A 24,143-nucleotide genomic window follows, 5' to 3' on the forward strand; every position below is an offset into this window, starting at 1 on the left:
AGACAAGCCCCCAGGGCACTGAATTGGGTGGCAGGAAGTGTTCCCTGTTCCAGCCAGCAACAACAGCACCCACCCCAGTCTCCATGCCGCTGCTAACTGGCTGGAGGGGTGCTGGGCGCCGGGCTCACCTTGTGCTGTGGGCATCAACTGCTGCAGGGGGACACCAGTGCTCACCCCTGGGTGCTGGAACACAACGCCCTGGTGGCCCACTTCAAGTCGAGGTCTCTTAGAAGGCTCTACAATGATTTTCAAAAGCAAGGTGTAGTGTGACACAAAACGAAAGCTGTAGCACAGTAGAAAAATGTAGGACAAGTATTCCTAAAATATTTGTGCAGAAAACCAAATGCAATGTTAAGAAAAGGTGGAAAGTACAATTTCCTTTCATTAAAAGTTTGCAAACATTTCTAAAGCATCACTCAAAGGCAAAGGGCAAGCAGCACCTGAGACCTAAGAGCAGCCGCGCACATGATGGCCACGGCCGTTACAAAGGGGCTCAAAACAGCCACAGAAAATAGAATGAAAGATGATGGGATTTTTCCACACACTTCCTGAGCCCCCTGGTACTTAGTATTCAGAAGGCTCTTACAAGTTACTATGGGGAATATCCACAACCAGAGAGGAAAAACAGGCCAAGAACAGATGTGCCGCAAGCAGACACTGCCATGGCCCTCACACCACTGCCACAGCAGAGCTGCCTGGGGGGCTTCGGGGCTATCAATCCTCAAAGGACGAGAGGGCCTCTTTCCCTGACATCACTGCTGGCAGGTTCAAGGTGCTGGTTCTTCAGTTTGCTGCAGAGTGCTTCACCACTACACCATGATAGCCCCTTCCTCAAGATTCAAGAAATCCAAATCAAAACAAGGTATAATTTTTCACCCGTCCGACCAGCAGAGACGCTAACACTGGGCATATTTATATGGCATATAGGTGAGAAAACCAAAAGTTACAATGAGATGAAAGCACGGGTGCTGCCTGCCCTGAAAGGGGCGGAGCAGCATCAGCAATTCCATTTCCGGGGACTTGTCCTTTGGCTGTACTGACAGTACAGACTATATGAGAGGAGGCGTCCAAATCTTGCACTGATAACAGTGGGGACAAGGACAGTAATAACAAATGAACGTGCGCAAGGGTCTGGTGCATTAAATGCTCAGCACACCACCCAGAGGCCAAGCAGAGGACTTGGGAAAGAGGCCCACAGCCATCCATTAAGCAAGTGAGAGAAGTGATAATGGCACCTAACAGTGTCTCTGTGGGTGGCCACATGCAGATGCCTGCGAGAAGACATCAGCAAGAAGACATCAGAGGTGTGGGGCTGATCAGTGTTCCCAGAGGCCTGCCGATAACCCAACCCAGAGGGAAGGGAAAGGCAGACCGTGCTGACCTGTTTGAGTCTCAGCCATAAAAACAGACTGCGCTCATGATTGGAAGGAAACACTGATTTGAGAAGAAGCATAGCAACTCCACCGAGAGGACGATGTCACAGCAGCCCTCTTAAGGGCATGGGCCATCCTGTGCCCAGGAGGGTGAGTCTGGGGCATGCCTGAGCAGCACACACCATCCCACAGTCACAGTCACCTCCCTGGCAGCACCTGCTACACCGTAGCTGCCTGGCTGGGACATACCTGCCGGCGGAGGCAATGACTGCTGCCTCTGGAAGGGGTCCACTTCAATGGCGCTACCTGCCGCGGCCACCAGGGTCCCTGTGAGTGCTTGCTGTGGGAAAGATGGAGACAGGTGGTGTGAGAACAGACGTGCCTGGAGCAGGAAAGCACACGCACGCACGCATGCACGCACGCACGCACGCACGCTGAGACCATCATCACTTGGCAGAACAGGGCCTCAAGCCCTGTGACCGGGATGATGTCGCTCTGAACCCCCCGGGCGAGTCACCTGCGCCTACACACACCCTGGCAGTCTGAGCCCTACCTTGCAGTGGAGGGTTGTGGGGTGGGACTGGAAAAGAGAGCATGGCTCTGGTTATCGATGGAATGTCAAGTCAATGCAGATTAAGGACCTCGCTCGCTCGCAACCAACAGGCTGTGCTCATGTGAGGAGAAAGCAGCAGGCTCAGCCCACTGAGAAGGCACCCCCGAAAACAAAGCAAAACCTGACCACATCAGACTCAAGAGATGTCACTGGAGAAGTCACTGGGGTCTTCAAGACAGGTCATTTTTTGCAGGTAGTGTGTCCACTACCTGGTACTTATATCTGTGAAAGGCTGTAGGGGTTGTGGGTGACTTCATATATCTCCATCAAAGGTCATTGGCATGTCATTTTAAAAAGCAAGATGCTAACCACTTTGGGGCTGGCCGGTCCTTCCACATCTGTGCACCAAACATCCTTAACCTCACAGGAAATTCGGGATGCCTTTCCTAAGGAACAGAGGTGCTGTGTGATCATTCCATAATCTGGCCCTACCCAGTTCCTCACTTGAGACTTTGTTAATGCGGATAGTTACAGAGGGTGAACAAAGTCCCTGCAGCCTACCACTTACTACTCACCACAGGGGGACAGGAATGGATCTGAGAAGGAAGTGGACTGGAAGAAGCGCCCTCCATATGAACAGAGGGGAGGACGGGGGCGAAGAAAAGAGCGAGGCAGGACTAGGTGCCAAGGGGTCAGTAGCAGTTATCTAGGGAGCAGGATTGCCGCTCACACTCGCGTGCACATGTGATCATGCACATGAACGTGGGTGCATTTACACATTCGCACTTTGCTGAAATTTCCAAATGTTCACTAATGATCACATATCACACAAGCAAAAGAAGCCATTTTTCCATGAATCAAGTCTGGAACTGAACTCACCCTGGGGCTCAACTTTCAGCCAAATAAAGACAGGGCTATAGGGTAAACAATCACCCCAGGGGGGTCTGCACTCCTTACAACAACCGGCCACATGAGATCTAAAGGGAAGGAAGGCAGAGGAAAGAAGGGGACATGGGAACAGGAAACTCAGAGAAGAGGTGGGTGAAGGGAATGAGCGAGGCTGCACTTCCACTACCAACGGCTTGGAAAGGGATCACGGGGGTCTTGGAAAGGCAGAAGGGGATCATAAAAGAGATCAAGCCTACTTGTCAGAGAACGAGAGGCCGGACCCCTGAGACTTTCAGGTCCAAAACAGAACTCACTTCCACGTGAAAATAATCAACCACACAAGGGCAGTGTTGTGGCCGAGGACAAAGTGCAGAGGGTTAGAAAAGGAGGAACAGAAACCAGGAACACTGGAAGTGGGATGGTCAGGGCCCACTGAGGGGAATACAATGGATGCATTGAGTCAGAATGTATAAGGACTGATGAAAGCAAAAGAAGGTTCTGCTCGGCAAACATTACCTAATGCACAATAAAGAGTTAATTAAAAAAAAGATGCAATGTCTGTCCAAGAACACCCACAGGCTAGGCCAGCCACAGACTGTGACTTCCAACTGTTGCAGTCCGAGGTTCCCCCAACAGGTCCAAGAGGCACGATGGTGAAAAGTGTGCTCTTGACTGTTCTCTGGCTGTTCTGGGAGCTCCAGGCAAACTCCTCCAAGGCCCCAAACCCACTGCAATCGACTCCACTCTGACTCACACTCACTCTACAGGGTTTCTGAGGCGTAATCTTTATAGGAGCGGACTGCTTCCTTCACCTTTCTCCCAAGGAGCAGATGGTGGGTTTGAACCCTTCTGGTAAGGTGCTGAGTGGCTTAACCACGTCAGCGGATGGTATTTATTTTGGTTAGCAGCACAATTTTTATCTTGCACTATTTTCAAGAGTATTTTATTTGAAACAATACAGTTGCCTTTAGAAGCCCTGGTAGCACAGTGGTTTACACATCTGGCTGCTACCATGGGCAGTGTTTCCAGTTCAAGCCTATCAGATTCTCCGAGGGAGAAAGATGAGGCTGTCTACTTCTGTAAAGATTCACAGCCTCAGAGGCCCTCTGTGACAGAGCCACTGACTAGATGGCAGTAGACTTGGCTGAATGCGTGAGTGTCTTTAAAACATAAACTTGATTGTAATCGCAAATCATCACGGTGAATCTTGGCAACAGAAGAAGGTTATTCACAGAGAAAAGGGATATTCTGTGATGGGAACATTGTTCAGGTGTGCATTTGAAGAAATATGATGTCAAAGTAGATTTTATCCAACAGTACTGTAAGTTCAGGAAGTCTAGAAACTACACCAAGAAACAGATCAGGTGAAGGACAACAGATGTGGAGATCACAGGAAAGACAACTTAGGACATTTCTGCATGAAACGCAGCAGCACTTGTGTGTCCGAAGAAGATCCCATAATGATGTGGATGGAGTAGAACTTTCAGGACCTACATTTGCTAATGGGGCACGACTCAAAGTGATAAGAAACAGCTAGAAACATTCATTTATAATCAGAATATGGAAGGTATGAATTTAGGAAAAGTGGAAATTAAAAATGAAATGGGATGTACAATGATCGCTATCCTATCAATAAGCTGAAATGGTATTGGCCCTTTTGAATTAGACAATCATATAACTTACTAAACCAGGAAGGACAAATCCATGAGGAATGGTGTTGCATTCATCAGTATAAAAAACACTTTAAGGTCTATCTTAAAGTACAATGCTTTCTGTGATAGGGTAATACCTATACCGCTAATCGCAAGTTCAATTAGTGGAAATACTATTCAAATTTACACATCAACCACTAAAGCCAGTGAGGAAAAAACCTGAAGAATTCTTCCAGCTTCTTCAGTCTAAAATTGCTCAAACATGCAATCAAAATACAGTAATAATTACTGGCCACTGAAAACAGGAGGAGAGATAGTAGTTGGAAATACAGCCTTGGTGATAGAAACAAAACTGGAGATAATGATAGAATTTTGTTAGATTAACAACTGTTTCATTGCAAACATCCTTTGTCAACAACATAAGCAGCAACTGTCCACAAGGACCTTGTCGCAGGGCACAGGAATCAAATGGACTGCCTCTGCAGGAAGAGACCAATGAAGTCCAACATTCAGCCCAAACAAGACCAGGCGCAAATGTGGAACAGACTACCAATGCTTACATGTTCATCGGCTCAGATGGAAGAAAACTGAAACAAGTCCAGGAGACACAAAGGTACATCCCACCTGAATTTCAAGACCATTTCAAGGACAGATCTGACACACTGAACACTATGACTTGACAAGCCGTGGTATAACATCAAGAACATGATACATGAAGTAAAGTCATTAAAAAGGCAAGTATGGCTCTCTCTCTCCTCCTCTCCCCCGCCCCCCAGGCGGCCACATGCGGGTATGTAGTGCCATGAGGGTGCTGTGTTCCGTTACTGTAATGCCTGAAAGTGTTCTCCTTTATAAAAACCTACTTGGATCACACACAAAAAAGGCAAGTATGAAAAAAAGATCAAAGTTGATGTTAGAAGAAAATCTGAAACATGCTCTTAATTGTTGATTAGCTAAAGCAAATGCCATAAATGAGCTGAACCAGAACATTTCCAAGGGCAGCTCAAGAATAAAAAGCATTGTGATGAAACGTGCACAAAGACCTAGAGTTGGAAAGCCATAGGAAGAAGACCCTCGGCATCCCTTAAGCTGAAAGAACTGAAGGAAAACATTCAAGCCTCAAGTTGTAATACTGCAGGGTTCTGCGGATAAAAGACTGAATGATGCAGGAAGCACAGAAATAGGATTAAAGAAATACAGTCACTGGACCAAAAAGAACTGGTTGACATGCAATCCTTTTAAGAGGTAGCATATTATCAAGAACCAGTAACACTGAAGGAAGAAGTCCAAACAGCACAAAAGGCATTCGTGAAAAACAAGGGTCCTGGAATGGATGGAATACTAACAGACATGTTTCAACAAGCTGATGAAGCACTGGAAGCACTCACCTTTCTATGCCAAGAAATTTAGAAGACGGTGACCGACTGGAAAAGATCCATTATTTGTGCTCATCCCAAAGGCAGGTGGCCCGAAAGAAAAGGGGATTATCAATATCATTATCACATGCAAGTAAAATTTTGCTGAAGATTATTCCATAATGACTGCATCAACAGGAAGCTGTCAGAAATTCAAAAGAGGAAATGGCACCAGGGATGCCACTGCTAACTTCCCAGAAAGATGTTGACTTGTATTGTCTGTGCAGTCAACCGTGCGGGGCATGACACATTACGAGGAGAGCACTGAGAATGGGAATACCCAGAACCCTTCATTGTGCTCATGCAGAACCTGTACATGGACCAAGAGGCAGTTGTTCAACAGAAGCCAGTGATGCAGCATGGTTTCAATCAGGAAAGATGTCTGTTAGGGCTGTGTCTTTTTACCATACTTATTCCATCTGTATGCTGACAATTAATCCAAGAAGCTAGACTGTATGAATAACATGGCAATAGGATTAGAGGAAGGTGGATTAGCCATGTGTAATATACAGATCACAATCTTGCCACGTGAAAGCCAAGGGACTTGAAGCACGTACTGATTACATCCCAATGTAAAGAAAACCAAACTCCTCACAACTGAACTAAGAGACAACATCATGATAAATGGAGAAAAGATTGACATTGTCAAGGATTTCTAATTTGCTTGTATCCATAATCAACGTTCATGGAAGTAGCACTCAAGAAGTCAAACAATATATTACATTAGGCAAATCTGTTGCACAAGACCTTTTCATAGTATTGAGGAGCAAAGATGATACTTTGAAGATTAAGGTGCACATGTGCAAGTTGAACAGCGAATAAAGAAGACGTAGAGCAACTGATGCATTGAATCATGGTGTTGGCAAAGAATATCGAAAGTACCGTGGACTGCCAGAAGAGCAAGCAAAGCTGTCTTGGAAGAAATAGAGCCATAATCTCTGTGACAGTGAAGGGGCTGAGATTTTGTCTCACATACACGGGACACGTCATCTGGTGAGACTAGTCCCTGGAAAAAGACACGGTGCTTGGTAAAGTAGAACGTCAGGGGGAAAGAGGAAGCTCAAGGACAAGGGCTGACACCGTGGCTGCAACAACGGGTGCAAGCACAGCAGCGCTGGTGAGGACGGCGCAGAACCAGGCAGTGTATAGATGGCGTTTAACAACATGAAATACTTTTCTGAAGGCAAAAATTCTGACCAGGAGCAGTTGGCAAGTGCGGCCCATTGTAAACAAACAGGCAAAATAAATACATACATACTAATAGAAGTTTCAGGCAAAGAAAACTGCCACAAGACTCAGTGCCATCCTGAAAAATCAGAGTATCATAGCAGAACTAGGACTAGGACTTGGGACCAGATAACCTATGGTTTCTTAAGTCAAGATGCTAGTAGTGGCCCAAGTTAGGGCCGGGGTTAGGGGTGAGGAGAAGCACCCCGGTGGTGCAGTGGGTCAGCACTCAGCTGTTAATTGAAAGGTCGGCAGCTCACTGCCACTGAGTCGATTCTGACTCACAGTGGCCTATGAGACAGGATAGGACTGCCCCTGTGGGTTTCTGAGGCTGCAACTCTGTATGGGAACAGACATCCCCATCTTTTCCTGGGTATCAGCTGGTGGGTTCAAACTGCTGATCTTGCAGTTAACAGCCCAACGCATAACCACTACATCACTAAGGCCCGTCGCTAACATCTGAATCCCTGAAAAGTAACCTCCAGTGAAGGTGCTTCTTGAGGTCTAAATAACGGTGTTATTACTTTGGATACAATAACCGCACTCAACAAGACCACCCCCAATGCTTCTTGGAAGCATGCAAGCCCAGTGCAAAGAACTCTGGATAAACTTCTAGTTTTGAATTAGCAACAGACTAGTTTATGATAACAATCCCATAACTGGTCTCGATTGACAATGCCACCCTGCCGATGTGCACTGTGGTTCCATCTCATATGCTCACTCCAGATGGTACCCTCTGTGTTCCAGCCTCCCATCCACTCAGTCACTCTACGCTGGAGGGATGGACACTTGGGCTCCCTCTTGATTGGACTCTGACGGACAACGCTGCTAGGACATCACCACCCACAGTGGCTGGCACACAGTGAGTGAGCACCTCTTCTAGAATGGCAAGATGCTTCCAACTGGCCAGTCAATCCAGTGACACTTCCACCTCCAGCGGATGAGGCCACAATGCTCCCCATCTCAGTCCGCCGTCTAGCTTGGTTTCTAACAAGCTGTTGAGTGTGGCAGTGACTCTGTGTGGTTAAAGTGATGTCACTGTGAGGAGTTACACATCACCTGCACATGCTCACAGGAGCCCCTTGGCTTCTCTTGCTCCTGTGCTCCACAAGTTCAAATATATATCATGTGGTCACCGTTCAACCCTGGAGCAGTCCTCGACAAGGTAACAGCAGAGGTGACCAGCTAATAAAATTTCTGCCAAGTCTTCTGTTTTTTTCATCTTCAAATTGTATCAAAACCATTTCCCCAAGCAGCTAAATACTAAGGTCAACGATTTGGCAGTGGGTTGGGCTTGGGGGCTCTGGAGTTCCAATCACTGGAAAAGGATGTCACGCTTGGTAAAGTCAAAGATGAGCAAAAAAAAAAAGAGAAAGATCGCAACAGAATAGACGGACATAGTGTCTTCGACAATGGGCTCACACAGCAACAACTGAGAGGACGCTGCAGAACCAGGTAGCAGTTCATTCTGTTGAGCAAGGAGAGCTGACTCAAAGGCAATGAATAATCACAGGAGCCAGACATCTTGGAGAAACAGCTGGTTCCAGCACAGGAGGAAAGAATACACACTAAGAACCATCTGTTCTTGACAGTGTCTCTCTGTCTGAGGAGGATATTGGAGCCAGCCTGAAGGAGTGCCCAGTGGCCATATCATAGATCATACCAGCGTCAAATAGATATGAGGCTTCGGGTAACCAGGAAACTTTTCTGCAATGATGCAATTTATACCTTGTTGACAAATCTCAGGAAACTGACTCTTAAGATCGGTGACTTGCCCTGCATGTAAATTACCCTACATATCTAATGTGGCTCCTATGAAGAGATCACAGAAAAATCATATGGCCATTTCAATAGCAACAGTAATGGTAGACAATGCAGTACAATATGCATTCATGATCAATATTCCCAACAAATATAAGAGAAGAGATCTTAACCTGATAAATGGCGACCACAAAATCCACAGTTAACATCACACGTAATGGTAAGGGGCCCATTGGGCCCATACAAGCAGAAACAGCCAACAGCATCTGCTCTCACCGCTCTTATTTAGCACCACATTGAACGGCCTCACTTATACAATCAGGCCCAAAACAGGTATGGGAATGGTGCATAGCCTGGTAGGTGAAAATAAAGTATGCTCTATTTAGACAGCAACATAACCTATATAGAAATTCCTAAAGAAACTACCAAAAATAAGCCCCCAAACCCCCCAAACTAAAAAATGCTGAACCAGGCTATAGCCTACAACATTAAGTATCAACTATTATTTCTCTGTATTGGCAATGAATTGAAGCCCCACTTTTTTAAAAAGTACTATTTATAGTAACAGGCAAAATCAGAATAGTCTGTTATACATCTAACATAGATGCACAGGACTGGCATTCAAAATGCTGATGAATGAAATAAAAAAACCTAAAAAAATGGTGAAATATAAACACTATGTTTGTAAATTGGAAAACAGTATTGCCAAGATAACAATTCTCCCCTAAATAGGCAATCTATTCAATGGAATCCCAATAAAAATTCCACAAGGATGCTTTGTTAGCTACTGACAAGCTGAATCTAAAATTCATATGAAAAGGTTAAGGACCAAAAATAACCAAAACACTTATGAAAAATAAGGACAAAGTATAAACTCATACTACCCAATTCAAGACTTAGAAAACTATAGCAATAAGAGATTGTGGGGCTGACATAAAGACTGACACACAGATGATGGAGAAGAGGCTCCAGAAGCAGACACAACACAAAAGTGATCAACTTATTTTTGATGAAGATGACAAGTCAACTCAACAGAGAAAGGACAGTCTTTTCAAGAAAAGGTGAAGGAACAACTACCGCAAAAGCAAAACAAAACATTCTACAATACCTCTATCTTACATACAAGTTATCAAAATAAAACAGACCCCAAAGTACCACCAACTATAAAATTCTCAGAAAACAAAAAGGGGGAAAATCTTTGTGATTTCTCTTTCTACCTCTGAGGTAGCTCATTGGAAGTCTCGTAGGATGGCAAAACTCACCAATTCCCTTGCTGTGATCCCCACACCTTATGCATGGTCCTGCCCCACGAGGTGCCATGTATCTCATACACGTTGACAGCAAGCTGTCCAGCACCCTTGGTGGGCCACAGGCACCTTATTTGCGTAGTCTCACCCAATCTTTGGTGGGAGTTATAAGACCCTAGCTAGAAAGGCCATACAAAAAATGATTGATCACATTGCAACTTCATTCTGAAAAAGCAAAATCAGAAATAGAGAGGAGAGGCGAAGGGTGGAGGAAGGGTTTGACTATCAAGGGGTAGCAAGAGTAAACTTTTGGGGGGAGGGAAATAGGACTGCTCTGTTTCTTAACTAGTTACACAACTCTCAGCATTTGTCAACACTCACTGAACTGTGAACCAAAAGGAATGAATTTGCTGAATGTAGACAAAATAAAATTAAAATTGGTAGTAACATGTTAACTAGAATCTAAACAGGAGTGAATATGTGATAAGAAAAATGCAAAACAGCAAATGCAGAAGGGGCTATGAGAGAAATATGTTCTGTTCTCTTTTAAGGCAATAGCCGATTTAGGCAAGAATCATCAGCAGATGCCCAAATCTAGGGGTGAAAGGTTTGCAGGTAAGCAAGGTCTCGAAATCTCTCTCCCAAATTACTGATCACGGGAACAATGTGGATCTGACCGTCAGGTTATGTAACCCATGGCCACCGAGCTGATTCCGACTCAGTGCTCCTGTAAGACAGAGAGCTAGCTGCTCCACAGAGTGAGTGCCCGAGACCACCTCTCCTTGGGAGCAGGCAGCCTCCTCGTTCTCCTGCAGGGTAGCTGATGAACAGACAGCATTGCAGTTAGCATCCCCAGGCTTAGCCAGCTGTGCCACAAGGGCTCCTTGTGGGTTCCACCATAGTCTTACATCACCACAAAACTCTGTGATTCTGACCCCTGGACTGTGGTAATACGACCCACATTACCTAGTATGTGATGAAATATTTAGGGGAAAAATGACACGATATGCTGTCTGCAACTTACTCTCCAACAGCTATATAGAACACGCACACATGGATGGGATAAGTTAGAAAACGTCATGAAAAAATGGAATTGAAAGATAACAGAACTTTTCCATGAGCTTTCAGAAGCCCCTTTGAAGACACATGAGGCAGAGTAAGAGAAATGAATAAGTAACAAGCTCAGACCAAAAGCTAGCAACTGGTGAATTTGGATACAGGTATTCAAAGAGTTCCCCCAGTATTACACTACCCTTGCCATTCTTGTGTAGGTTTATATTCATAACGTAATAACAACCCATGTCTCCAGCAAGAGGAAACTGTTTTCTGAACTCACAAAAGCTATTTCAAAATGGCGAGGGTGTGAACTAATTCTTCCTTTGGGGGGCATGGCGGGTTCACAATGCTCCCAGCGGCATGCACTACGAGCCCGTGGCCCTGACGACTTCAGAGCTGAGTTTCCCTCTGGCGTGCGTCTCCTCTAGCTACACACACACACCACACTGGCCTCGGCTTCTGTCCTGTTGTCTTTCTCTGGCCTGCTCTGTTCTCGAAAGCACAGGGAGGAACAACACGTAAAGCACAGCACACAAAGGGCCCCACACGCATGTTCAACAGGGCGGGGCGGGGGACAGGGACATGCACACTAAAAGCTACAACGTGTTAGGGTCGACATGAAAAATGATGTATGGGGTCTGTGTTGTCATTTACTCATGCAATTTAATTTTATTACTCTGTATGCAGAAAGCTTTCCATTTCTTTTAAAAATAAGGAATGGGCTCTGGGGTGAAAAAAAAAATGCCGAAGAGCACACAGGAAGTTGAAGGTTAAGATATCTGAATGGAGGCAAAGTTTGGGATGAGGCTGCATGTGAGAACCATCGACAAGTACCTGAAGTGGTTGCTGCTGGGAAGAAAAGGCAGCAGAAACCTTTGGCGGAAGCTGGGTTGCTATAGCAACAGGAGTCCCAGTCTGCCCATCCTTTCCTGTCACAACCTTTACCTGAGAGGAAATATTTTGAGAAAAAAAAAAGGCAACATAATTTTTAAGACTTGTTGAAACGCTGTTAGGCTTTCATTGCTGACAGCTCTCGGCTGAAGCACACACAGGCCAGCAAGATGACTCACTCTGGGTCCCCCAAGTGGGAGGCCAGTGTTGGTCAAAGTGAGACACCTTCAGAGTCCCCTCGCCGCAAATGTTCAAACTGGAGTGGCAGACAGGCTGCCTGCAGCAGAGGCCCAATGTATGCACACGGGGGCAAGGTGCCCAGGACCACCTGCTCCCCACGGGCTGAGGGTGAGACGGCAAAGGCCCAGTCAGCGTAAGTTCTTAAAAAGGGTTTTGTTTTCTTGGTTTGGGTTTTTCCCTTTCAGGCAAGAGGGGTTGAGCTTACAGACAGCACCGGTGTCACTGGTACAAACACAGAGAGGACGGAAAACAGGGTTGGTGGCAGTAGAGGAACTGTCAAACTAATGAGGACATTTTTTGAGAAGTACACACGGTCCACTCTGGAGCGGTGCTGAGGGACACACACACGGCAAAGCCACACAGATACAGCCATAAATGTTGTGAGCACTGCCGAAGCAGAGACTGGCTTTTGCTTAACAAAGGTGGATTTCTTGGCAGGGTAGGAGCTGACAGGTTTGGGCCGGCTTCGCTGCTCCACCAAACAGCATGAGGCCACCAACACAAGACAGAGACAGGGCAGCACGGGACCAAGCCTGCCCACCTACCCCCATCGCTCACGTTCTCGGGAAAGGTGACCAGCACACGTCAGAGACTCCCTGGTGGTGCGAAACCCCAGCCCAGGGGGTTGTGACACACTAAGGCCATGTACCCTACCTAAAGGAGATGCTATCAGAAATATGGCCCAGCAGGGACCTGCAGGAGCTAGAGGACTCACGAGCTGACAGAACTGGACAACATTCTCAAATGCAGTGGGTTTTGAGTTAAGTAATAGCAATATATTCTGACTTACAGGGAGCCTGGAGGACAGGGCGAGAGTGCTCACAGGGGTCCAAGGTTGCTATCTGTCTGGGAAGAGCCCCTCAGAGCAGCTCCACAGGGTTCCGATACTCAGCAGGCACCACACCAGCAGCCTTGTGTGTGCTGAAGGTGGCTGGTGTGCTCAGAAAAGCCAGAGATTTAAATTCCTGGCTTTGGGCAGGCCTATCTAAAAGCTGAGCAGGGAACACCAGTCAAATGGGCCTACACACCCCGTCTCACTTCAGAGATCCATCTGCCAGGAGCTCACACATGGTCCTGCAGACACTGTCAGAATCTCAGCTGGTATCCACCCTCCCACACTAGCCACGAGGCCTGGTAGCGTAGCAGTTCCGCAAATCCAATAGTTCGAAACCACTAGCTGCTTCTCTGGAGAGAGGTGAGTGAGGCTTTCTACTTCTGCAAAGATATGCAGCCTTGAAAACACACGGGCAGTTCTACCCTGTCCAGTAAGGTTGCTCTGAGTTGGAGCTGACTCGATGGCAGTGAATGTGGAGTTATTTGTGAGACTGGAGGGGAAAGCGGAGGCACAGACTCGCTCTGAGCTTGGATGAGTTCCTGGTTCTACAGGAAAAGATCTGGGTTTTAACAACCTCTAACCATGGCACCATTATTGATCTTCCTCCCAGCACACCACTCTCCTGAAATAGGTCCTTCCTATCCAAGAAGGGAAAGTGCTAACACCGCATTATGTCCGTTGACTCCTGGTCCCAATCCTTATGAAATCAACACTGAAGGAAGAGCCCTGTCGCCTCAGTAACTGCTGCACAGACGGCCCTGCCTGGCACCCACCCACTGGACCACGCAACCACAGAGCACATACCTCATCGTTGATGACTTCTGACTTCTCCTCTTCCTCCTCCTCCTCCTCTTCCTCCTCCTCTTCAAGGTCCAGATCGTTCTGTCTGAGGTAGGCCTGCAGTGGAGCATAGTGCTTCTTCTTAAACGCCAGGAAGTCCATCATATTCCCCTGCAGGTGCTGCAGGAAGAACAGCTCCATCAAGTATTCCTTGAAGGTCTCTTTGAGCACGTCCATCTCCTTGTAGTGGAAGTCCAGGCACTGCTTCCGCAGCTGAGCCATCTCCGGAGACGCCGGGGGGATCTCCTCCAGCTTCTTGGGTGTCTTCCTCACTCCGGGGCCGACTGCAGACGTGAGCGGGAGGCTAGACAGACCTGGTGGCCCCGAGGTCCTGGAGGGGCTGGTGGGCGGGGGTGGGGAAGTCATGCTGAAGGCCGAGGACCCGCCCCCACTCGGCAGGAGCACGCTGGGCGCCCTCTCGAAGCCCAGTGGGCGGCTCAGCTGCTGACCCTGGAGCACCTGCTGCTGCTGCATCAGCTGCCCTTGGATCAGGCTGCTGAGCTGGGGTGGCAGGCTGGCCGTGGCCAGGTGCCCGGGGCTGCCCAGGGGCTGCATGCTGCTGCCACCCGCTGCTGGGCTCTGGGGCCCCAGATGGTGGATGGTGCCTCCTGACTGTGCGTGAGGCTGAGACAGTCTGCGTTCCCGCGCAGTGACAGGCGGGCCCCCATGCTGCAGCTGCACCTGTGGGCCTGGAGTCAATTGGCTGAGACCAGCCCCCTCCTGAAATACAAAGTGCCCACCACTGGATGGGCTCAAGCTGATCTGTCGCACCAGCACACTGGCATCGACAAAGCCACCGGTGGGGCTACCACTGCACAGGCCCAGTCCGGGACCTGAGGTGCTGGCCCGCACATTCTGCAAGGCTTGGCCCGGCCCAGGGCTGGGCTGGGTGGGGCTCTGGCTTTGCACCTGCTGGGATAGCGGCGAGGTGACCTGGATGTAGGATGGGGAGCCATGTTCGAACCGCCTCTGCTGCGTGCTGAACTGGAAGCCGGGTGAGGTGGGGCTGGGCAGCGGCAGTGGTGCCAGCGTAATCTGCGGGCCGCCCCCCACCACAGGACCCACGTTCTGCAGGGCAATGTTCACGGTCTGCCCGCTCACTGGGCCCACTGGGCTCCTGCTTATCAGCTGCTGGATCTGGTACCCAGGCGATTGGGGTGCAGATGGGCTGGGGGACGGGGCGAAGGCCGGGGCCGGGGACTGGGGCAGACTGGAGTGGGGCTGCTGCTCCTCAGCCTCGCTGCCACCAGGGAAGGAGCGGGCCCGCTGCAACGGGTGCTGGGCACTCGGGGGGCCGCCGCCATGGTGCATCGTCGCCCCCCCTTGTCTATCCAAGTTCACGCCGTCCTAGGAAATCAGAGTGGAAATCAAGTTACTGGAGGCTTAAGTGGAGCGTGGCCCCCTTGAAGCAACAGCTCACCAATCACATCAGATGCACAGGAGAAAGCACAGCTCAGAGACACCCACCCCCGAACCCAGGCTAGGGTACAGTCCTCCACTGACTAACAGTGAGTAGCAGCTCTCAGGGACACGTGCTGCCATCCCTTCCACTGTAACAGGGCAGGTCCCACTGTTACTCTCAGGGGCTGAGGTGCAGATACCATTGTGGCTGCTAGGGGAAAGTCAGCACAGAACACGGAAGAGAGTGCTACCAGCCCGGCTCACATGACTCACTGCCCTGGGCTTTCTGGAACCTGCACCCTCAAAGAGTTCCGATGTCCCTGATGGGTATCCTGCCCACAGCGTTCACCTAAGCACAGCCCCTGCATGGCCCAGGAGCATCCAGCCTGCAAACAGGAATGCAATCACAGCCCCCAGATCCCAGGACTCCGACGGTCTGGTTGCTTGACAGCCAGTCAGGATGCTGCTGGGCTAAGAAACAGCTTTGTTTTCTGGCTGCGGTAAAGTCGCAGCTTTGTGTATTGGTGAAAGGAAGCCCTGGACCATAGTAGTTGAGCAGTGGGCTACTAACTCAAAGATATGAGGTTCAAACCCACCAATGGCTCTGTGGGAGAAAGAAGAGGCCAGGTCACCTGCACTATAAAGATTCATAGCCTTGCATAACGCAGGGGCTACACCAGAAGGACTTAACATAAAGGGCCGGCTGAATGAACTGAGCCCTGCCTCAAAGCTGCCTGCACCCTTGGACCGGGGACTGTGGTACTTGGATGACAGAGGAAGTAGAGAGTGGCCAACTTGGGACTATGGAAGTGGTGGTCATTGGACCTTGGGGGGAACCCCAGACTTGGTGTCCAGTGGAAAGGGACTAGAATCACCACTTATGTAGTACCTCAAAGCCCCCCTCGCAGTGTCAGGGCAGGTTTTGGTCTGCTGGGCAGGGATCTGCACTTGGAAGAACTGATCCAGGAAGGCCCCCTGGCACCAGTCCCCTCACTTAGAGCACACAGAGCACAATCGAATGTGAGATGAAACTGTGTAGGTCAACCACTTATGAGTTGTGGCTCAAGGTGGAAATTTACCCCATAACGACAGCATCCGGAGAGCAGTGTGACAGGGCTGTGTCATACTGTGTTATCAGTACAACTGCCTTATACCCCAGGGGATGATTGACAATGCTCTAAGTTTTTGTTTCTATGGGTTTTTGCTTTCCTGACTTTAGCTTGGTTTTTTGTTGTTGTTTTGGGAGGGTTCTTTCTTTTTTCCGTTTGTTGCTGTTATTGGTATAGTTGGTCTTAAGGGGTTTTAATTTTTTCATATTACAGCCACCAAAGTAAGCCTGAGTCGTGCATATCCCATCCCGTGGACATACAGATAGATTCTGGGCTCCTACTGAACTCTCGCCCCGATCCAAAAAGAGTTGGTTCTGATAACATGGCCCCACTCGATACTCACCTTCATGAAATAATCACTGAAAATAAGGGTGATACAACAAAATGTGGTGAAGAAAGCAGATGGTGCCTGGCTATCAATGAGAATACTGTGTGGGGTCTTAAAGGCTGGTATTCAAACAAGCAGCCATCTAAGTGAGGAGTCAACTAAATCCACATGGAAGAAGTACACCAGCTTGTGTGATCCAAAGATGACAACACCAAAATTCAAATATGACGAAGGGAATAGTATCAGCTAAAATAAATCAGTAGAAGGCTATGGAGGACAGTGGGAGCCCAAAATCATCTGCAGAGTAACTACATAGATTAAGCCACTGAAAGTAACTAGTTAGACCCCACTAGTCCCAGGCCAGGGTCTCGAACAGCCTTACTATCAGACAGAGATCACTGTAATCTTGATTATGGTGGATCGAACTTTATTCTTGGTCAGCTGACCTCCCTATTGACCCAACCTGAATTTATTCTAGGTACAAGTATCTCATGAGTGTTCCATGGCAAAAATTTCTTCCCTGACTTTTTAAATATTGAGGGTGGTCTTTTCTTTCTTGTTTATTATTTGTATTTTTATCTTTATATTATTATTTTATCCCTACCACTTGATTTCAATTTTGTTTTTATTGTTTCTATTGGGTTTCCCAGTTTGTGAAGCACAGAAGAGGAGGATGCCGAGATAATAACTGATGCAAGGGTTTATAGGGGATGTAGGGGTAGCGGTGGGAGATAGGGAGAGTGACAGGATTTCAGGAGTACACAATGAAGGTGGGAGGAGGAAGGGAGCACTAGAACTGATGTGTAATTATACAACCCATGGGGGAGGGTGTTCTAAGACTGATTGTGATAATGATTGTACAATTCTTGATATGACTGAACTATTGAAGTGTATGATTTGAGGACTAGGTGCCAACAAAAAATTAATTAAAAAAAAAGATGTAGAGCCTTGGAAACCTTCTGGAGCAGTTCTACTTTGTCCTATAGGGTCAGAGTCTACTGGACAGCTGCTGGTTTAGTTGGTGGTAGTGGTTTTGCCATAATCCTCAGAAAAGTCTCTCCCCCCCAAATGGGTATTACTATGTGTAAATTAAAAAAAAAAAAAAAAACCCAACAAACGATCCTTGAACTAACTACAAGCTTTTCTTTCTTGTTGTGTTTGGTTTTGTTCTTTGTCAGTGGTTTGTTCTTGTTGTTTTGCTGAATATTGTTGCTTGGTTTTGCTCTGTCTTGTTTTTTGTGCATATTATTATCTCCGCAGGTCTGTCTAAATAAGATAGGCTGGATGAACAATCTGGAGGAAAAACAACTGGACCGACAGTTCCGGGGAGACATGGGATAGAGGGAGGTGTGGGGAAAGGAAGTGGTGTTAACAAACCCAGGGACAAAGGAACAACAAGTGATCCAAATTGGTGGTGAGGTGGGTGTGGGAGGCCTGGTAGGGCATGATCAAGGGTAATGTAACGAAGAGGTACTGCTGAAACCCAGGTGGGGACAGAGCATGACAGTGGGACAGGAGGAAAGTCAAGGGAAATAGAGGAAAGAGCTGGGAGGCAAATGGCATTTAGAGGTCTAGATAAAGATACGTACATATGCAAATATATTTATATATGAGGATGGGGAAATAGATCTATGTGCCTATATTTATAGGTTTAGTATTAAGGTAGCAGAAGGACATTGGACCGCCACTCAAGTACACCCTCAATGCAAGAATACTTTGTTCTACACGGATCTACATGTGACCTCCTCCCTGGGGGAAGGCCAACAGAAAAGGGGGTGAAGGGAGACGTCGGACAGGGTAAGATATGACAAAATACTAATTTATAAATTATCAAGGGTTCATGAGGGAGGGGAAAAAGAGGACTTGATGCAAAGAGCTTAAGTGGAGAGCAAATATTTTGAGAATGATGAGGGAAATGAATGTACAAACGTGCTTTACACAATTGATGTATGGATGGATTGTGATAAGAGTTGTATGAGCCCCCAATAAAATGATCTAAAAAAAAGAATACTTTGTTCTATTAAATTGGCATTCTATGATACTCACCTTCCAGACACAACCGCTGAAGACACAGCGGGTAAATAAGCGAATGTGGTGAAGAAAGCTGATGGTGCCCGGCTATCAAACAATATAGCGTCTGGGGTCTTAAAAGCTTGAAGAAAAACAAGCGGCCATCTAGCTCAGAAGCAACAAATCCCACATGGAAGAACACAACAGCCTGTGTGATCACGAGGTGCCGAAGGGATCAGTTATCAGACATCAAAGAACAAAAAAAATCATATCATTGGGTGCACACCTCCATGATACGATTGCTGAGGACAAATGGGTGCATAAGCAAATGTGGTGAAGAAAGCTGATGGTGCCCGGCTATCAAAAGGTATAGCGTATGGGGTCTTAAAGGCGTGAAGGTAAACAAGTGGCCATCTAGCTCAGAAGCAACAAAGCCCACATGGAAGAAGCACACCAGCCTGTGCGATCACGAGGTTTTGAAGGGATCAGGTATAAGGGATCATCAGAACAAACAAATCTTACCATAGTGAATGAAGGGGGAAGGGCAGAGTAGAGACCCAAAGCCCATTTGTCGGCCACTGGAGATCCCCTTGCAGAGGGGTCTAAGGGAGGAGATGAGCCAGTCAAGGTGCGATGCAGCACCGATGAAAATTACAACTTTCCTCTAGTTTCTAAATACTTCCTCCCTACCCCAGCCCCCACTATGACGATCTGAACTCTACCTTGCAAGTCTGCCTAGACCTGAGGATGTACAGTAGTAGAGATAGGAACTGGAAACACAGGAAATCCAAGGTAGATGATCCCTTCAGGATCAGCAGTGTGAGTGGTAATACTGGGAGGGTAGACGGAGAGTGGGTTGGAAAGGGGGAACCGATTACAAGGATCTACATGTGACCTCCTCCCTGGGGGACGGACAATAGAAAAGTGAGTGAAGGGAGACGTTGGACAGGGCAAGATATGACAAAATAATAATTTATAAATTATCAAGGGCTCATGAGGGAGGGGAGAGCGGGGAGGGAGGGGAAAAAATGAGGACCTGATGCCAAGGGCTTAAATAGCAAATGTTTTGAGAATGATGAGGGCAATGAATGTACAGATGTGCTTTACACAACTGATGTATATATGGATTGGGATAAGAGTTGTATGAGCCCTAATAAAAACAATTAAAACAAAACAAAAAAAGCAGCAGCAACAAAACCAGCTTTTGAAAAATTGCAAAGGAAATACAAGACCTTCTCTTTCACGCTAAACTTAAGTGATTTTGAAATGCTACCCTTACAAATTATAATGAAGAAAAACAAGATAAAACCTTCTGTTGACTAGAAATGAGGTAAAAACCACAACTAGGGTGATACTATTGGTCCAAAGCAAGTTGGATCCAGAATAAAAGCACCCAGGATCAGCATTCTAGTGGGTACAGGTACCAGGAGCACACATCCCTCCCTCTAGTGTGACTGAGAGTCGCCCTGAGTAGACACAAGGGCAGGAACTCTCTGCTTCCCTACTTGTCACAAGAGACTAACACAGTGCCTGTAACTGCCAATGGAAGAGGGAAGAAGCAGGTCTAGGCATACACCTGGACCAAAGCTAAGACTGTCACCAGCTCTGGACCATGGGAGCCCCAAAATAGGAAAAACCCAACCTGTCACGAAGTGGGGAGAGACAGCTACAAACTCCCTCACAAAGGGAAAAAATCAATTCCCACACAAGACAAGCACTGAAACAAATCAATATAAGTACACCCAAACCCATAGCCGGCAAGGTGATTCTGACTCATAGGACCCTGTAGGACTCAAGAGGAGAAATGTCTCACAGGATTTCTATGGCTGAAAATCTTTACTGGAGCAGACAGCCTCATCTTTCTCCCACAGAGCAGCTGGTGGGTTTTGAATGGTCATCTTTTTAAAGGTAGCAGCTGAGGCCAAACTGTATGACCTAAATCAAACCCATGTCTGTTAAGTTGGTTCTGACCCACGTCAGCCTTACAGGACAGAACTAAACCGCCCCACAGGGTTTCTAATGCTGAAATCTTTACAGCGGCCGACGCCTCAACATTCTCCCAGAGTGCTTCAATCACGGTCTCACCAGCGCTCACACCAAACTCCCTTCCATCCAATCAATTCTGAATCATCGTGACCCTGCAAGAAGGAGTTCAACTACCCCACGGGGTAGTTTCCTAAGCTGTACATTTTTCCAGAAGCAGAGTGTCACATCTTTCCCCATAGCACAGATGAGCACTGAACCACGGGACTGACTTCTTTAAAATAGTGAAGGGGGTCGAGAAGGGGCTATGTGCAAAACCGAAACCCCTGGGAGGGCCTTAGAGCAAACACAGCAGAGTTCCTAAAGGGGTAACAGGAGGGAAGAAAGTGCATCTGAAACAAGAAGGAATAGTAGTGAGTCAAAAGCAGGGAATATGGAAACCACCAGGTGAAATGTTAAAAATAAAACACCTGTTTAAAAACTGTACCCAAACCTACTAACCCATTGTCCTCGAGTGGACTCTGGCTCACTGTGTTTCCAAAGCTGTAAGTCTGTATGGGAGCAGCCAGCCTTGACCTTCCCCTACCCAACTTGGGTTAGCAGCCAATGTGACTCCATCTGAGATAAACAGCACACTGCACAGAGTAAGACAAATGGAGGAAGAAGAGTTCTCCCTCAGAGAGCTGAGTGAGTCACTGGTTCTTTGCAGAGAGAAAGCCGGTACAGGAGAAAGCTGGCCAATGTGGAGGAAAACTGAGAAGCTTGAAGAGAACCCTGCGCATAGCTTCAGCTGGAGGGACAGACACCAAGGATGAGAGCAAGCAAACCTGGCAACAGCTGAGAACTGTCCAGGACCCAAGAGCGGCCCAAGTCTACAGACTGAAGTCTACCTGGAGATAGTTTCCGAAAAGAAAAAAGGAAGTCAGAACCTGAAGCTGGCCCTCAAGAAGACACCACCACATGCTCGCAGAGCCGCCCCCCCAAAACACAGCCTGGACCACCTTGGTGCTACCACTCCATCTCATTGGGCGTCACTCTGTTGCACTCTGAGAGTGGAGCGTTTCTTACAAATGGAGCACGTCTGTCTGCACCGTTTTCCCAGTGTGTGCTCCTTTCGTGTCTCTCTTCCAATCTGGCTACTCTCAAAATATTTCCAACTTTTCCCTCATGCATTGTACACTGTATAACAGACACTAGCAGAGGCAACATCACTTTCATATGCATTGGAAAACCCAGGCCTTCATGTGACTGGCTCGTTTTATCGGGAGATTTGCTTTGTTGCCAGTCTTGGGCCAAGCCCTTGATGTCTCCCAGGGTGGCCTGTATCTGAAACACTGAGGATTAAGAATAAAGAAAAGAGGCTTTCTCCCCGGGGGAGGAGTGAGGCTACTCGTCAAGCAGTAAGCAGACAGGTGGATGCCACGTCGGACACAGGGGCAAAGCTAGAGGAGCAAGCTGCCTCTCAAAGCTTTTTCCTGCAAGGGTGTGTGTGTGTGTGTGAAGAATGAGGGCAGCACCAAGTGGAGAAGGAAGAGGGTACTGCTTACAGGGGCCTCAAACCAGGCACAAACTTAGGCTTTGGTTTTTGATGGAGATGAGAAGAAAGGCCACTATTGGACGCGAAATTTGTTCTACCGTGTGGAGAGCAAACAAGAGGAGCTCGGGGACCAGGGAGGTGGTCCTGGGGACACTGCGAGTGAGAGGCAGGAGGCACCGCCGGGGCTGTGAAGGCAGTGAGGAGCAGCCACGGGGAAGTGTAGGGTAGGAGAGAAACAGCCAAGGCACACTAGAGGGTTGAGTCTCAGCAGGCGGATGAGAGGATTTGTCTTTTCAGTCACACAGAAGTGGTGGAGGGGGCCAAAGATGCAGCTGAGAAGTTAATATCTGGGGTGTGTTGGCAGGTGGGGACAAGGATGGTTAGGGGTCAAAGGATGCTACTGAGGGTTTAGTGGGGGACCACTGGGAGCTGGCTTGGAACAGTGGTGGGCAGCAAAACCTCACTGAAGTCCCTTGGAGAAACTGGGTAGTGGTAAATGGTAACAGAACAGTACGGACGCCCAGCCCCAATCCCAACTATGTGGACACCTGCCCCTCCTCCCACAAGAATTTATTTCAGAGGACAGCACTGAAGCTGCAGCTCAGGGAGAGGGACATGTCTGGTCAGAACACACGGGAGCAAATAAAGGGGGAGGAAGAGAGTGGAGCACATCCTGGCCCACCAAGCCTTAAAGATGATATTCCCCCTCAGAGCAGCCAATCCACAGAGAAGACCATATGGCCGGCTCCACTATGAGATACTATATCCCTCACTGAACCAGAGCCTTACAGGGGAAACACTGGAGACACATGTGGGAATTCTACCCGATCTGACCCCACCACACCGAGATAAAACACTAAGGGCGTGCAACAGAACAGCAAGGGAAACAGAGCAACAAAATCCCCAGAGAATACTAATAATAGTCTTTGGGGTCAGGGCTTGGCACACCATCAGACTCGACTGAAAAACACTCCTAAAGGCCAACAAACAGTCCTTGAACTAACTACAAGCTTTTCTTTTTTGTTGTTGTGTTTTTGTCACTGACTTTTTGTTGTTGTTGTTTTCTTCTGTTGCTTGGTTTTGCTGTCTTGTTTTTGTGCATATTGTTATCATCTCCGCAGACCTATCTAGATAAGACCGACTGGAAGAAAAGTCGGGAGGAAAAGACTACGGGACCGATGGTTCCTGGGGGACATGGGAGAGGGGGTTGTGGGGGAAAGGAGGTGGTGTTGACCAAACCAGGGATGAGGGAGCAACAAGTGATCCAAAATCAGTGGCAAGGGGTGTGTGTGAGGCTTGGTAGGGATTCAGCAAGGGCAATGTAACCGAGAAATTATTGAAACCCAAATGAAGACTGAGCATGATAGTGGGACAATAGGAAAGAACTAGAAGGACAAGGGATTTTATAGAGGTCTAAATACAGGCATGTGCATACGTAAATATATTTATATAGGATGGTAGGGAAATCACCCTACGTGCATATGTTTATAGGAATAGTATTAAGGCAGCAGATGGACATTGGACTTCCACTCAAGTACTTACTCAATGCAATAACACTTTGTTCTATTAAATTGGCATTCCATGATGCACACCTTCCCGACAAGATCGCTGAAGACAAATGTGTGCATAAGCAAAAGTGGTGAAGAAAGGCTGATGGTGTCCGGCTGTCAAAAGATACAACATCTGGGGGTCTTAAATGCTTGCAAATAAACAAGTGGCCATCAGGCTCAGAAGCAACAAAGCCCACATGGAAGAAGCACACCAGCCTGTGTGATCACGAGGTATCGAAGGGATCAG

At 47.6% G+C, this 24,143-nt stretch overlaps 1 protein-coding gene across 5 annotated transcripts in view; it reads right to left on the reverse strand.

The window, feature by feature from the left end:
- EP400 (E1A binding protein p400) overlaps nucleotides 1–24,143 on the reverse strand; it is an 82,068-nt gene that overhangs the window by 53,797 nt on the left and 4,128 nt on the right. For 4 of the 5 annotated variants that reach the window (XM_075534772.1, XM_075534770.1, XM_075534768.1 and 1 more), the window contains exons 2-5: nucleotides 13,943–15,325; nucleotides 12,007–12,117; nucleotides 1,623–1,713; nucleotides 129–236 (exon numbers count right to left, since the gene is read on the reverse strand). In XM_075534772.1, coding sequence (XP_075390887.1) covers nucleotides 129–236; nucleotides 1,623–1,713; nucleotides 12,007–12,117; nucleotides 13,943–15,289 — 1,657 coding nt within the window. In that variant the 5' untranslated portion in view covers nucleotides 15,290–15,325. The remainder of the gene's footprint in view (nucleotides 1–128; nucleotides 237–1,622; nucleotides 1,714–12,006; nucleotides 12,118–13,942; nucleotides 15,326–24,143) is intronic. The other variant, XM_075534771.1, reaches the window with a different exon arrangement.

Source organism: Tenrec ecaudatus, chromosome 16 (genome assembly GCF_050624435.1).
Source record: "Tenrec ecaudatus isolate mTenEca1 chromosome 16, mTenEca1.hap1, whole genome shotgun sequence".
Classification (NCBI taxonomy): domain Eukaryota; kingdom Metazoa; phylum Chordata; class Mammalia; order Afrosoricida; family Tenrecidae; genus Tenrec; species Tenrec ecaudatus.